The following is a 16342-nucleotide window of genomic DNA, read 5'->3' on the forward strand; positions in this document are numbered from 1 at the left end:
ACATATATCCTGATCGGCTTAGCTGGGAATTGGATCCAATGATCTTGAGAGTAACTTCATTTCTAGAATTCTACAGTGTTCTAAAACTAGTGCTGGTAGCCATTTTTCATCAACTTTCTGATAACTTTGACTAATAATCTAGATGTCACCCTGATCAGGCTAAGCTTCAGTCATTAAGCAAATATATCTTGAATGCCTACTATGTGCATTGTGCTGACTGCCAAGAGGCCACCAAAATGAAGCAGGCAAGGACTTTGTCCTCAAGAACACCCAGTAACATAAGACAGTCACATTGTCAACTCACCAAAATGCATTCCAGTAAGCTCTGTAGCAAAGGTATGAGCAAAAGTGCTTTAGGAGCACCCAAGAAAGCACTTCTGCGCAAGCAGGAGAGAGTCAGGAAAGATTTCACAGAAGACATGATATTTGCTCTTGACCTTGTAGGATGAATAGGGATAATTCAGGCAGAAGCAAAAGCATAATCAAAGGCATAAGACATGAAGGGGTGTGGCATATTTTGGTGAATAGTCAATAGTCCAATGTGACTAGATCATAGGAGACTGTAGTCAAGACCATAAAGACTCTTGAATATCATACATAAGAGTCTGAATTTTGTCCTGGGTCTTAGGGAACTATCAGAAGATTTTAAAGAATTATCAGGTTTACATTTTGGAAGGATCACTGGAAGATAAATTGGAGATATGAAGCTGGGAAAGCAATTAGGAGGCAATGTAGTTCAGATCAAAAAAGTGATGGGAGCCTGCTCCAGGGCAATGGTAATGAGAAACTTTAATCTCAAAGTGTCTATAGGACCATCAGGTGGAGATGTCCATCAGCGAGGCTTGTTCGCTGTCTCCCCAAAACACATCTTGAACTCAACCTCTTCTTTCTACCTCCATTGCTCCCAACCTAGTTGAAGCTACCACCATCTCTCCCCTGGACTACTAGAGTAGCCTCCTAACCAGTCCCCTTGCTTCCACTCTGGCCCTCCTTAGAGTGTATTCATATAGCAACTGGAGTAATGTCTTAAAACTTTAAATCAGACCTTATCACACCCATCCTCAAAATTATCCAATAATTTCCCATCAAAATAAATCCAAACTTTTTACCATGACCCATAGGTTCTTATAAGATCTGACCTCTGATTATCCTTCCAAACTCCTTTCCTACTATTCTTCTTTTTGCTCATTTGGCTTCAGTCATAATGGCTTTTTTCCCCATTCTGTTTGCAAACCAAATGTGGAAACCATACTTCCAATCTCAGTGAACAATTTCAGTGGGGGATCTGATTGCCATAAACACAGTGCTTACTTTCCAGGGCAATAGCTCTGGGAGCTCCAGCCCTCTGGAATTGTTTAAGCAGGCCTCTAGAATGTAGCCAGTCAAAATCCAGAGAAGAGCAACTAAACTAACAATCAAAAAGTCTGAGGTAGGGGCCAGAAAAGCTCGTTAAAGGACACTTGAAGTCATGGCATATGTTTATAGTTTCTACCATGCTACCTCACCTCTAGTAAAATAGCACTTTAGAATTTTTCCACAGGGTTTTCATTCCTAAGGACCTAGCTCCCAACTCAATTGGTAGTCATGGGGTCATTGGGACCACACTTCTTTATATTCTCCAGAATGCCTAACATAGAGCTATAAGAATTTAGTACATGTTCTAAGGACCACCCGATTTGAGATGAAATTTAATGGCATTAAATTCAAAATCCAACACGGTAAAGATGAGGGAAACTTGGCTTGGTAGGAAGAAGTAACAGTTTGGGTTTGGCCTCTACGTGAGGCCTTCACACCCCTAGTAGAGTGCTTTAGCTATAGCACGTGTTCAATAAATATTTGTTAAAAGGATGGATGAAAGGCTAAATACATGAATGCAAATTCAGGCAGTGTCGTGCTAGAAAATAATTCTCCATTGACAAGAAGCAAGCAGTGTTTCTTTTCATCCTCTTTGTTGGATATCTGGGGTACCATGTCTATTTCTAGGCAATCTAATTGAAGAGAAGCATTGCTAGCTAGTATCCTATGGAAGATAGACCAAAATTGTGAGTGTTCTAGAAATAGTTTTAGACATCAGTGGAGTTTAGCCAGGTGAAGAGATGAAGGGGAGAATAACAATGGCCTTGCAACATTTGGGGGGCCATCATGCAGAAGAAGGGACACGATTGCTTTGCATGACTCTAGCAGATAGTGCTAATAGTGCTAATGGTTGGGAGTGACAGAGAAACAAATTTCAGCTCAGAATAAGAAAGTACTTTCTTAAGATAATTGATGCCCCGTGCCAAGTGGGCTAACTAAAATGGTTGTACGCCTCCCTCCAATGGCATTTTTTTTTCCAGGCAAGTAAAAGGTAATCACATAGCAGGATATTAGAGGGGAGATTTCTGAGTTGGGAGGAAGATTGAACTAGGAAAGTGTTTTTCAAACTCGACTGCAAACCCATTAGTGGAGCCATGAAATCACTTTAGTGGGTCCTAACTGGCACATTTTGGTTTTTTTGTTTTTTTCAGGGAATTAGAATAGAATAGAAAATATTAGGAAGCACCACACATCGCAAAAATGAGTATGGTTTTAAGGAACCTATTTTGGAACCATGTTTACATATGTATGAATGTACCTGCTGGGTTACAGCGTGGCGCGCTTTTCTTCCCGTGGGTTGCCATCAGAAATGTTTGAACACCACTGCACCAAGGTCTTTTCCAGTTTTAATATCTGGTAGCTCTAAGAATTCTTCTCTCTGTTGCAGAGGTCCAAAATCGCTGTCTATGAGAAAATGTGGTCTTACATGAAATCAGCAGAGCCATCTGTGTTTACCAAAACAACCGCAGACGGAGTGGCCCGAGTGCGCAAGTCCAAGGGAAAGTTCGCCTTCCTGCTGGAGTCAACCATGAATGAGTACATTGAGCAGAGAAAGCCGTGTGATACCATGAAAGTTGGTGGAAATCTGGATTCCAAAGGCTATGGTGTGGCAACCCCTAAAGGCTCAGCATTAAGGTGGGTGGAATAATATAACAATATCCGTGTTGTTATAGTATTCCACCTACCCTGATGCATTTTGTTGTCATTTTCTTTCTTGTGGATTTTGAGGTAACTTTTAAAAGTTTAAAACCTACAATATTCCATGGAGTTAAATAAGACGGTAAATTATGGTTTCATCTATTTAATGCATCCATTTTTTTTAATGTTCTCTCTCTGTGTTGTCCTCTCTGACTGTTTGTTGCTGTTTTAATTTTACAGTTCAACGGCTTTTTCAATTTAAATGGTAAAAGCCAAGTTATGGTGCCATATGTGACGAATGTTAATTGCATGGATGTGGTGTTCTTGTTACTTTTTTTCTCAAAGACAATTTCCCCATCCCGCACACTTCAGTTTTGAGCAAATGTTATCCTCCATGCCACCTTCCAATATTTAACCCTGTATTTGCTGTACAGACATTTTTATAGCTCCACGTTCTGTGAAATTTAGCCAATTTGTCCTCTTGTGCTCCTTTTTATACGTTAACGATTTCCTAAGCATTTGTGCATTTTCTTACAAGTTATGTTTTATCGTTTCAAGAAATGCTGTTAACCTGGCAGTATTAAAACTGAATGAGCAAGGCCTCTTGGACAAATTGAAAAACAAATGGTGGTACGACAAAGGAGAGTGCGGCAGCGGGGGCGGTGACTCCAAGGTCAGCCTCAATGTCACCACAACCGGGTACCCTTAGTGACGAGTAATCGGCAAGACTGTTATCTTATTATTGAGGAGAGAGCACAAGACTCACACATAAGGTGGAATGACCAGGTCATTCCCCTGCCTGGCAGCTTTGGGAACCAGAAAGACTCCAGGGCACTGCCCTCATTTTTGATCTAACTTGGGTCCCTTCTTAAACTCCCAGACAGAGGCTACCCCTCCACACCCCCTCCTTCCCCTCACACACCAGACTGGTTGCCTTATGAAGGCCATGGTGTGGGTGCCAATGGCCTAGGCTTTCAAGAGCCCAAGGCTTTCCTTAAGACTGTCCCCGTCTGCCTCACATGAGTGGTGTGAGAACCAAATCAATCTACTGAAAAGTCAGGTTACAGCCTTTTGTTCCCCCCCACTAAGGCATGATGGTTGCTCACAAAGATTGGTTGGTTGATTAGAGTTGGCTTCTTCAATTATGTGTATGAGTGATGAGATGTTGTTCTTGATATGTGATGGCCTATTCAAGCTGGCCCCGCTTAACTTGAAAGCCAAAGAACAAGCTCGGTTTCAAGTTAAATGGGGTCTTTCTTCAATAGGCCACCCCATATACAGACTTGGCAAAGACATTTTGTATATTTAAACAAGTGCGTCGCCTAACTGTGATACTCCATGTGTATAAATTCCTGATTTGGCTTCTTCTTAGCCATGTTCTTGGTTCAGGTAGGTCTAATTGTTATCCAGGCTGCCTTCATGAGAAAATCCATCTCACTTGACACTCCTTTGGCTCCTTAATGCTCTTCGGGGCTAGAAAGAACGAATAGCCTTCATCCAAGCAACAAGAAATAGGGGCAAGCTCAGAAGCCATGATACCAAGTAATGGAAGGACACACTGGGTAAGTACAGGAGAGGACCTGAAAACAGAATCCTCCATGACCCAAAGGGCATGCGAATTATATTGAAGCATGTATGATCAACTCTTGTACAACCAAGATACCATGGGCATCTTAAGGTGAAGAACAGTGTTTCCCATACACAGGCCAACAGACAGGCAAGCCAAACCTTTTCTCCTTCAGAGACAATGGTTACACCTCTGCTCTTCTCTTTCTCTCTCCATTCCTCAGGATCCTGATGGAAAAGTTAGTTGGCCAGTCTGCAGTATAATAGGAGTTTGGAAACACTGATACAGAGCACTTTCCAAGAGATAAATTCAAATACAACTCTCTTCAGCACATAATCTATCCAGGCAATGGCGAGGTCTTTTATTGTAAAACCTTGATTAACCAGAACTCACCTAACCAGTACCCCAACTAACCGAATTCATGCCCCTCCTCAGTACTCCACATTGATGAGAAAGCAGCAATAGTACCAAAAGAGAAGAATTCTGCAAGGAATTGATTTTTCTTAAATCACTTGCCAAGAGATGACCTGTGGTTAGGTCACATTCAGCTTTGTCTCCTATATCTTCTCTCCATCTGGATTGACCCTCAAACATTAGAGGCTGCTTCCCGGAGGCGAGAAAGTGGATACAAGCATTTTGAGGAAAAACAAAACAAAACATATTATTAGCCAAGAATGAAACAAAATGAGTATTCTTATTGAAAATTCCATTCATCCCTTATGGATTCCAATTAATCAAGGTTTTACTATGTGTGTCAGAAAGCAGTAACTTCCTTTCCCACCAGTGTGAACCGATGACATTGACAGTTTAGCCAGCCAAGCTTTCGGCTCAGTTGAGTTTTGCAGTGGCTAACCTGATGCCTAGAGTATTTAGCACCTTCTTCCTGGTCTTTTTCTCATGTTCTTAGCAGGCCACGGAGAACCTAATTTTCTCATTCAAGTGAGTTGCAGAATGAAAATTGAGCTGGATTGGATACATTGCTCTCATGAATTCATCATTCACACTCATCATGGTTACAAAGGAGCCATGGACTGTGTCAAGATGACTCTAAAACATCCACATGATGCCAAGTGTCCAGAAGTTTTCAAATAACCAGATGTTTGATGTCACATAAACCAAAAAAAAAATCTGCATGTATTTGGCTGAATTTTTACTTTTGACCCAGATGTTTTGGTTATCATGAAGACCCCTAAAACTTTAGACCAGCTCTTTGCTAATTACAACCAGCAATCAAGCCTTTCTTTTTTCCTCAGCTGATACTGCTGCAAAGTTATCAAGTAACCTTATTGCCAGCCCACGATTTCCAGATTATCTGATTTTCGATATTCAGATAGAGTCTAAATGTGTCCAAGTTCTCTGACATTAGTGCTACCGGCCAGGCATCTCTCAAATCACTTGTTTTGGTCATTCCTCCAGCCAGCCTTTTGAAATAAGTCAACCCCTTTTCTCAGCTATGGATAATAGTATGATGAGTGCTGCATCTCCAACGATTGCTTTTTCTGTTTCCGGATTACCAAGGAGCTTGCCTTTATCCTCTCCCTTCTTACTACCTGCTGTTTTCTGAGAGTGAGCAAGAGAAGGGGCGAGAGATGAACTTGAATCCATTTTACCACTATTTGGTGGTGACGCCAAAAATCAATGGAGAAGAAGGTAGAAAAGGCAGCAAAACCCCATTAATCTGGAGCCCTCATATTTATAATTTGTGACAAACCACAAAGGGACCAGTCGATGAACTACCCAAATAGTATCAGGAAAGGGGCCAAGAGAGGTTTGTTAAGCAAATGAAGAGTTTAGATTGTCAGTTGAATTTTTTCCTTAAGAGAACAAATTTTTCTCAAATGTTGCAAGCATTTGTGAGATACATTCATATTCATTACAAAGCTATCCGCTAACGTAGCTCTCTCAAGGACCTCCACTATGGCAATGTATTATAGTGAGTTTGAATTACAAAACAGACTTAAAGTAATAAAACTGTCATTCTTTAAACCTGTTTTGTAATTCGGGACTTTCTCATTCAGACAGTCCCTATGTTAGTCCAAGTCAGGGAGGTTTGACTGTATTGGTAAAATGGCTTGAAAATTACACTTCTTTATTGTAACCCATCCCCAGTTAACATGACAATTGGCTGTTGAATATGCCATCATTTCACAGAGAGTGAGACCCAGAGATGGTGGTGACTTTGAGAAGGTCACACAGCTAATGTTGTCACAAATCTCTGAGTTTCAGGGTCACCTCTTGTGATAATATTGCAGACAGCGATTGATCACATATACCCATCCAACGGGCAATGTGAATCTGATTGCACGTGATATATTTCCATGAAAATCAGGTTCATTCTCAACTACCTCGGTTACAAGGCAAATGGCATATTTAAGCCATTTCAGCCCTCAGTACTGATTACTAAAAATGACAATAATCACAAAGCCTGACATTTATGAGTGCTTTTATTTTTTCAAAAACACTCCCACACCTATTATCTCTGAAACCAGGAGAGAGAGAAAAATCTACAATACTTATCTCTCTCTCTTCCGCAACCTTAAAATAATGATAAATGGGTAATTATGTTAAATTGTTGACTTTTTCCCCCTGGCATGAGACATCATCCATTTTCAGCCTACTCTCAAAAAGTTACCCTTCTACAGAAGGAACCAGTAATTTTTCAGGCTGCTTTAAATGTGCATGTTTAAACTAGCGCAATAGATATTTAATTTCACTTTGTTATTTTATTTCATTTTCTGAATACAAGGAATTAAGACAAGGTCAGTCACTGAGGTGGCCTCTGAACCAGACCTACAGGCCAGAACTGAAAAACTGCTTGCTTTTAGCAATTTCCTGAACCTCAACTAATAGGACCCAAACAAATCAGACCTGATCCTTCCTTGATGGACTATAAATGTACAGGCAAGGATCATGAAAATTAGAGCTGTGGTTTGGGAATTTTTAACCTGCAAATCACCCTTTTGTGTTAGTGTGCTATTACAATGTGTGCCTAAATGGGGTAATTAAGAGCCAGTAGGTTGTTCCAGCGATAAACCCCTATCACCAGGGGTTTGTGACACAGCCAGTGAAAGTCTGTCACTGTAAATCACAACAGAATGGGGATTTAGCTGCTGAATTACCACATAAGCACATCAGCCTCCCTCCACAGCTGCCTGTCACTTCAAACTTTCGAATTCTTCTGACCCACCCCCACTTGCCCTGCTTCACTCTGTTAATCTTGGGGAAAGGGCACCAATTTAGCCTTACCTTCCTAGAAGGGGTCTGGTCTATGAAACAAGCTCTCTGCGCCTTGAGGGACAAGGCTTTATAAACCCTACCCCACCTCGCCCTAAAATTGTCTTGGCTTTAGTTCTATCCAGGGATGTAGGCTTCCAATGTCTGTATTTTCCAAGCTGAAAATCAGCACTCTTTGTGTGCTTTAGGAGAACATTGGAACAGAATGTTTAAACGGAACCATTCTGAACCCCTTGACTAGAATGAGAGTTGTATGACAGATACCTTAACTTGCAAAGCACATCAGGAAGCAAGGGATGACAATGGGACATGCAGTTAAACTTTAATAAAGTAAATAAACACTTGTATAATCATTATGATTTATAGAATCTTGATAGAGAAATGCAGCTTTGTCATCTTTAAAAACATATAGCGACTAGAATAACCAATGTGACGCTAGGAGAGCATTTAGGGAACTTGTTTTCACAAATTCAAAAAGTGGCTTGCAATTAAAATTAGTTGTTTCTTTTTATGTGGGTGCTTTCAAAGGACCTAAAAAGAGTTTGTTCTCTTAAGAAATTCAAACACGTCCTTCCTTCCTATCACTAGCAATCATTTTTTTTATCTCATGCATTTGCTTACCAAGTCTTGTATTCAAAGACAGTAAAAAGTTATACTTTAGAACTTCCTACCTCCAAATGCCCTCTGCTTCCTATGTGGTGGTCCTTAGATGAATGAGGTAATACTATGTTCCCCATATGTATAAACGAGATCCTCGGTTTTGTGTGTATTTCTTCTTCCGTGTATGTCTACAAACCTCCTCTCCTATGCCACCGTCTCTTAACCACTTCTCTTCCACACCCAGAATTCTTTGACATTCTTGGGCCTTGGGTAACGGATGTGAAATCTGCATCTGCCTTTTACCAGCAACAAGATGGACCTTTTATTGGCAGGAGCCATCCCTAAGGTAGACATTTTGGATGCCCAGGGTTAAGATGGATCCCAATGACTCTTTATTGACACTGTTATGTGTGTAGGCAAGAATCATTACAGATCGATGGCACTTCCTGGGTCTTAGAAGAAGTTCCTGTGAATCACCGAGACTGGTTTGGGATCAAGGAGTAGGGTGAGTATATTATGCTCTTCGTTGGTTTGCATGTCTCTGTGCTGGTGCTGCCTCCCGGAAGTATGAAGAACTGACAGTTTTCTTTCCTGGTAGTGACTAAATTTGCTCCTTGAACTTTACTCAGGTCTTCTTCCCAAGAGCAAACCCTCACTTTCTCTCAAGTGGCTGCTGCAAGCAAGGGACCTTTTTGCCTTAAGAACTGAACCAGTCCAGTGACTGCCAAAACCGTTGATTTTGCCAGATGGTGTTAAAGAATAAATTCTACCACCGGAAAAAAATTGTAATCCAGAAAAAAGTTGTTTTAATTAATCCACTCTAGTGATTTTTTAAAATTGACTGTGTGGCCTTAACCATGATTTCTATGATTAAGACATGATTATTTACCTTTGGTGTTATCCTGATAACTTGAATGTGTTTCTAATTGACAAATAATGACTAAATATTCAACACCAGAGCAGAAAGAGCAGCAGGAGTGGAAAGGCTGAAGGTAAGAATGCTGTTACACAATAATTGCCAAGAGGAGAGACATCGCTACAGAGGCAGAGTGAAATGGTGTGTGTCTATACTCTTTCTGCCCCACTAAGACCAAATCATTTGGTTTCTGTTCATTTGGAGAGAAGGTTATAGAACCACACTCTCTGAAAGGCACGACAGCCATGGAAAAGAGACATGAAAGATTTGAAATGATTGGAAAAAATGTAATGAGGGTGGGAGTTGAAGTTGGTGGAGTAGGGTGGGGGCAAATATTTGGAGAACAATTAAAATCCATTCTCTTTTGACTTTCTAGAGAGCGGTACAGCATTTGGCCCTTGGCACGTGAGGCAAATCCCCATTGGTCACAGGTGGCAAAAGTGTGCTCCAAGCACTAAATCACCTTAAAGCCTAATTTCATCTGGCCTTGAAGCAAATACTTCTCAAAATACAAAACTAAGGCAATAGCATACTTACATTTGAGAGAGAGAGAGAGAGAGAGAGAGAGAGAGAGAGAATGAGAGGGAGAGACCGACTCTGCTGGTGTGTCCTATCTAGCATCACTGCTGGAAAGGGCAGATAAGTGGATGCTAGAATGCATGCTAGGAGAGAGTGGTATGTGCCCTGGCATGGCAACCAGTAGTCAGCTGCTTTCAGATCTGATACATAGACCCCATTTGCTGCAATCTAATGGAGTGTAAGCTAAGACTGATTATTTTTCTATGGGTCATGCTCAAGAGAGGGCTATTCAGGAGAAAGGATGTTGGCACCCATCAGGTTTAACTCTCAATGAACATTTTGCCTAGAGTCAGGGGCATGAACTCGATGTCTTCAGAAACACATGTCATGTGAGTTTCTGATGTAATGTGAGACCAGTTTCTGTCTGTCTTCTCCATCTATGCTTTTCTTTCTTGGTGCCATTGGGATGAACTAAAGAAAACACATTTATACGTTAAAAAAAAAAAGCCCAACCAAATTTGATAGTTTGAGTTTTTAATGGATCTTAAAACAGAGTTTTCAAGTGCATCATATCAATTATGACCTGGGGAAGTATCTGTGGCCATGTTTTAGCCAAAATTGGCTTCTCCAGATGCTTAGCATCTTCCCTGAGGCCCTTCTCTCTATCAGGGACAAATTGAGTAAGAAGTCCTTCCAGACAAATTGGGTAGTGTGAGATAGTACACAACCAATAATGGTTTTGAATTCCTGTTCTAAAGGGAGAGGTTGGACAAAGGCCCGGTTTGGCAGAAATCCATCAGTGAAATTCACAACTTGTGGAATCAAGGGGTCTATCACTTTTAATTTGAGAGATGATCATCTGGAAGAGCACTAGCTTTACTCACATATCCACAAGTGACTTCTGGAGCTGCTTCTCTAGCATAGATGCTCATCAATAGGTTTCAGTCACTAGCATTGTTAGGCCCTTAGTAAAATGACTCACGGCTTTCAACTCCTCATGTTATGTGCATGCATTATTGAATTTGCTCTCTGCACTTGCATTAAATTATGATCTCATTAGCAAGGAGTTAAATAGGTTTGAGCTGCATTTGTGAACTACATAGATATAAATTCTCACTCAGAGGGAGCTTCTAGCAGCTAAGCTCTGCATAACTCTGCAAATCATTGTAGCTGCCCCTGGGGACTGAGGGTTGCTTGGGTGGCCAGGGTGCAGTAATACCTGCAGTCATATGTACATGTTCCCAGGTTGTGGAGAAAGCTCAGGCTGATCCAAGGGTAGAAAGATTGAAATAACTTAAACCCTCATTCTCCTAGAATCCTGCATCCAGAAATCTCTATGAAAAGAATTGGATAGAGATTTTTCTAAGGGCTCCAGATTCCAGTGTAGTCTAGGGCATATTTTGAACTGCCATGATCCCTAACAGCTACTGTATGGAGAGGTCACATATCCCAAGGAAACCATCAGGAAAGAATATAAAGGACCTTAGAGTAAATCTTTTTATCTAGCAAAGAATCTTCTCTTGCTTGGTCATCAATTCAATTGGCTTCAAGTGAATAAATCAAGACCTACCTGGGCAGAGATGTCTCTAGTCGCACATGTCTGCACATGTCTGTGATTTCCTGAGTGATGTTAGGAGTTTTTCAGAAATGGCTAGGGAAGCATGTGAGCAATTCAGAAAGGTGACTTGTCCCCATGAAAGCCTGAAATATCTTCAGTAGAAAAGCCAGTGAAAGAGAGGATGGCTATCCTCCCTCCACTGGGCTGAAGATAATTCTAAAAAGTCATTCAAAAAAAAATCACCAGGTTCCAAGAAGCAAGTGTCAGTAAGTTGGAGTGAGGTTGAGATGAGGCATGGGGTGAGGGGAGGGCTTCCAGATTAGGTTGTGATAAGCTTCCATTGTCATCACCCAGATCCAGATGTTAGGCTGAGTTCTTCATCACCTATGCAAATACACTACCCTTCCTCGTATATTTCTTTTACTTCTCTGTGATCTCCTTGTCTTTCTCTGTAACCTATGTATTTACACATATATCTATCCCTCCTCAGGGCAACATTGAAGATCTTCTGGCATCATTAATTAAACAGACATTTACTCTTTAGGTGTCCACCCTCAGAAAGGAGAAGTGAAGCCATTCAGAGCAGAAATCTATCCCACAGTCTCTTGGGCCGATAAATAGTACTGCCCCAGGGTTCCTGTATTTTTCAGGCTCAGAGACATAGCCACAGTACAGACTTTTATATCAACCCTTCCAGGATCACTATTTGGAGGAATCAACTTGGTCATTAATTCACCAGGCCATTTTTTTTTCTTCTTTCCCACTCTGGGGAACTCAGCACCCTCACATCTCTCTCCCCACATTTTTCCTCTTTGTTTGTGGCTCCAAACTACCTATTTTGGGGATATTTCCTGAACTCAAAATTGAAAAAGAAATTGGACACTTCCTTTGAAAGATATCAAAAGTTTTAGTTACTTTGGGGTTTTTTTAATAAACAGTTTCTACTTTCACAGTAAAGAAAATAGCCTTCTTATCCTAAAACTGTCTCCATATGTAACACTGGCCATCACTAAGATAACACTGAACTGGCTGGCACATCCCAGGAATGAGCTGGGAATCTGGACAACCGCCACCGAGGGCTGGATGCCTCGGATTAGTGAGCACAGTCCTTTGTAGCTGAGGTACTGCCAGGTGTGGATGGCAGAGATAAGCAAAAATTTGTATCAGCTAGTTATGGTTTCTTTTATTCAAAAGTAGAACTCATTTTCAAAGCATTATGCATTACATTACTACCTCTATTTAAAAAGAAAAATAGATGCCACTCCAAGACTGTTCCCCACACTCAGTATTCATTATCCTGCCACCAGTCCGCACTGCCTTCACATACTTTTAAATGACGTGATTCACCTTTGCTCCTACCCTCTTCATCTGATCAACAATCCATACACATTTCTATGAATACTCTTAGGGGAGTTTTACACTCTTCTTCCTTGAACATTTTTTAAACAAAATATAACAAAGAGTTGGAGTCTGTAAATAGTTGCTCTGGTCCATTTCCCATTTCCCAAAGGAGCTTTGTATTTTAACAAGGAATATTGCTCAAACTTAAAGGTGGGCAATTCTCAGGACGGAATTTCAGGTACCCGTGAGGAAAATAGTTTTGGACAGGGGGACATACCCAGACCTCCTGAAATTACATCACGAAACTCTCCTGTTCTCTCCCTAAGCCTCTGGATGCCTTTTTCTTGGGAGGGCTGTACCCAGCAAAGGGTTCATAGCAAGCCTGTCAGAGGTGAGAATGCCTAATTTCCATGATAGGAATCTGACCTACTTTGTTTAATTCTTTCTGTTCTCTATTGAGGTGAGTACAATAAATATTTCTGACTTATAATTCTCTTAGGTACCAGTTAAGGGCCTGCAGTAATTGCTCTGAAGCCTCCCCTGGAGACATATTGCTGCCACACAGTGAAAGGCCCCAGCTGCAAGATATGCCCTTGCTAGGTTGATAGTTACTTGGAGTGTGGTAGTCCCTAAAGACAAACTTCATTATGAACATCCAAGCACGAAGAATAGAAATAAAGAGGACTGCACCCTTTCGTGTGTTCCACTAGAGAGTGCACAGTACAGAGTTAAATATATATTCATTTGCCCTCTGGCCTGCCCCATAACTTGCTGTGCAGGCTTGAGCAGATTGCTTAACCTATCTGTGCCTCAATTTCTTGACTTACAATGTAGAGGCCATAAATCTACCTTCTTAGGGTGATCATTAAATTCAAACAATAGTAAGAAGTGTGATAACTTGGGGAAATATTAGGCTGAAAAGCAATGCTAAAAGAGAGTTAGCTATGCAACAAGCATTTGTTGAGAGAATGGGTCTAAGCAGGGATACAAATACGTAAGCCACAGTCCCTGCACTTGAAAAGCACACAGTCTAGTGGGAGTAAGAGACACATGTGTAAATAGGAAGGAGGGAGAAAATACTGAGGCAGGGAGCAAAAACTGCTTCACGGAGACAGTGACATTTAAAATGACAGAATGCCCATGTGATTCCTCTTCCTTTAAAATCCCAGATTGTGTGTGCATGTGTGTGGGTGTGCGGGTGCGTCAGGGGAGTGTCAATACATTTGGTTGAATTGGAATGAGCTGGGCAATACATCCAGGAAGGTGCAGTAAAAAAGAAAATCCTGGCAGCATTTCTCTGCCATCTCAGGCATTTCTTCCACCCCACAGCAACAAACAGTTCTAGGAGATTTGGGCCTTGTATTTTCTTTTCTTGGCAGCTATCCTAAACCTTGTTAAGTGGCATTATCTGTGATTCCTGATTACAGCTTTTATGCTCCTTGGCTGTGCTGCTGCTTGAAATGTTTGTTTTTCTCCTTTATTTTTATTTAGAAGTTCCCAAACGCACATTGGTTCCCTGCCAGATTTCATAAGCCCTGTGATTTTTTTTTTTTCCAATCGAAGACTAAACTTCTTCAAGGTAGTGTCTCTCCCACCTCCCGCCCAGTTGTGACCATGAGAAGTGACTCTAGACATTGCCAAATAGCCCCTGGAGGACAAAAGGACCCCTGATTGAGAACCATGACAGTAAGGTAACCTCCACAGTAACCGCGGAGGCCGTAGAAGCGGAGAGCAGTTAGCAGCCATTCTGCAGAGGTCACCGGATGTCCTCCGGCAGTGACAGGCCATTTGTCAGAAGTAGGTTTCCAAACTGCCGACCTACTGAGCCTGGGTTTTAGCAAGGGTGGATGGTAGCAACCTAGAATAGGCCGCAGCACAGAAAAAGCATTCCTTCTCCAACACCAGTGCTTCTCAAACTTCTCTTTATCCCAGGACCCTTTTACACGCTTAAAAATTAAAGGGAACTCCCAAAAGATTTTGTTTATGTGTGGCATATCTACTAATATTTACTGTATCAGAAATTAAAATGGAATTCTAAAAGGATGTATTCCTTAATTTATCTTAAAACTAATAAACCCAAAATAACAATAATAATATACCCAATATATGTTAACATAAATAACATACTTTTTATGAAAACTAAATTTTTCCAAAACAAAATTAGTAAGGAGTATATGGTCCTATGATTTTGCAAATCTCTTTAATATCTGGCTCCATAGAAGAGAAAAGGATTTTCATTTCTGCTTTTTCATTCAATTTGTGGCAAGATCACATGTAACGAAGCCTCCAGGTAACTCCACTGTACTTCATGAGGCAATAAGAGGGAGAAGGACAAGGAAGGTCTTAGTATTATTAAAAATAGTGTTGACTATGCAGATCTTCTGATGAAAAGGTTTCAGGGGTCCTCCGGGGTTCTTGGACAACACTTTAAGAACTATTGCTCTAAACCCACATGTAACACTATGAACAACATAGCTCACTTAATGGTTGACAAGCTTCTTTAAAACCCAGGTTCTCTAGGAAGAGATCTCTATTTAGACCACAGTGTGAGTGCCTTTAATCAGACTGCTCTATTCCTGAGATCTAGTAAGAGCCACTAGAAAAGAGTTACTAAGGAAATTGAATAGTCATTTGAAGAATATAGGACCTTGAATGAGGATGGGGACCGGTAAAGGCTCAGAGAGCCACGAGAGGACACTGCACCCTTTGCAATAAGAAAAGGGAAAGCATAGAAAGGAGAAAGGAAATTCTTTGTGCTTTTTCCTGGGATCCTGATGGAATTGGGCACTCAGGTGCCACTGGGAAGCATCTCCCCTGCCTTTGGAGCCTGGGCACCAGTGTCTGGCTTAAGGCATAGCACTGAGGGAGAGGTAGTGATAAAACAAAAACTAATAAGTGAAAAGGAGAGGCAGAAAGGGGCCAAACAGTGGGAAGTAAGGGAGAAGGAAGTTTGAACACTGATCTCAGGGTCATAGATGGCCTGTCTGCCCTTTAAAAGTCTTAGACTTGGGGCATCTGGCTGGCTAGGTGGGTAGAGTGTGCGACTCTTGATCTCAAAGTTGTAAATTCAAGCCCCACGTTGGGTGTAGAAATTACTTAAAAATAAAATCGTTAAAAATAAATAAGTGAATGAAACTAAAAACCTAAGACTTAACTTTCACTGCCAATGATATCTTAAAGAGGCTCAAAGTTTTGAGTATCTTTTGTTGCTTTGTATCCCAAGCCAAACCGGTTGGCATTTGAGAAGGCTAAGGTTCTGAGCATTGAAAGAACTTGTTTAAAACATAAAAAGAAAAAAAAAGAAAGAAAAAAAACACAAAAAGATCTCAATTTCCTGGTGAGATACAAAATGCAGATATTCTGGCTGCCATGCCCAGAACCAACTGAGAAAGTGTCACCTCCCTGACACTCCAGGTTTATAGTTTTTCAAATCTCAAGTACTCTGAAATTGCATATTGTTTTTAAATGATTATACATTTCTCAGAATAGCTCAGGATGAGATGGTCCCTCTGCTCTCAACAGCAAAGGGGGAGAGAAAGGAACTAGGCTTTGGGAACTTGGTCTGATAGAGGGCACATCTCTGTGACTAGAGGAAGTCTTCCCAATGACTGAA

General features: G+C 41.0%; 1 protein-coding gene across 6 annotated transcripts in view; it reads left to right on the plus strand.

Moving 5' to 3' along the window:
• GRIA3 (glutamate ionotropic receptor AMPA type subunit 3) overlaps positions 1-16342 on the plus strand; it is a 281171-nt gene that overhangs the window by 253798 nt on the left and 11031 nt on the right. For 4 of the 6 annotated variants that reach the window (XM_041740749.1, XM_041740750.1, XM_041740751.1 and 1 more), the window contains exons 14-16: positions 2744-2991; positions 3553-3667; positions 8812-8900. In XM_041740749.1, coding sequence (XP_041596683.1) covers positions 2744-2991; positions 3553-3667; positions 8812-8900 — 452 coding nt within the window. The remainder of the gene's footprint in view (positions 1-2743; positions 2992-3552; positions 3668-8811; positions 8901-16342) is intronic. The other 2 variants (XR_005985642.1, XM_041740752.1) reach the window with 2 other exon arrangements.

This window comes from Vulpes lagopus, chromosome X (genome assembly GCF_018345385.1).
Source record: "Vulpes lagopus strain Blue_001 chromosome X, ASM1834538v1, whole genome shotgun sequence".
Classification (NCBI taxonomy): domain Eukaryota; kingdom Metazoa; phylum Chordata; class Mammalia; order Carnivora; family Canidae; genus Vulpes; species Vulpes lagopus.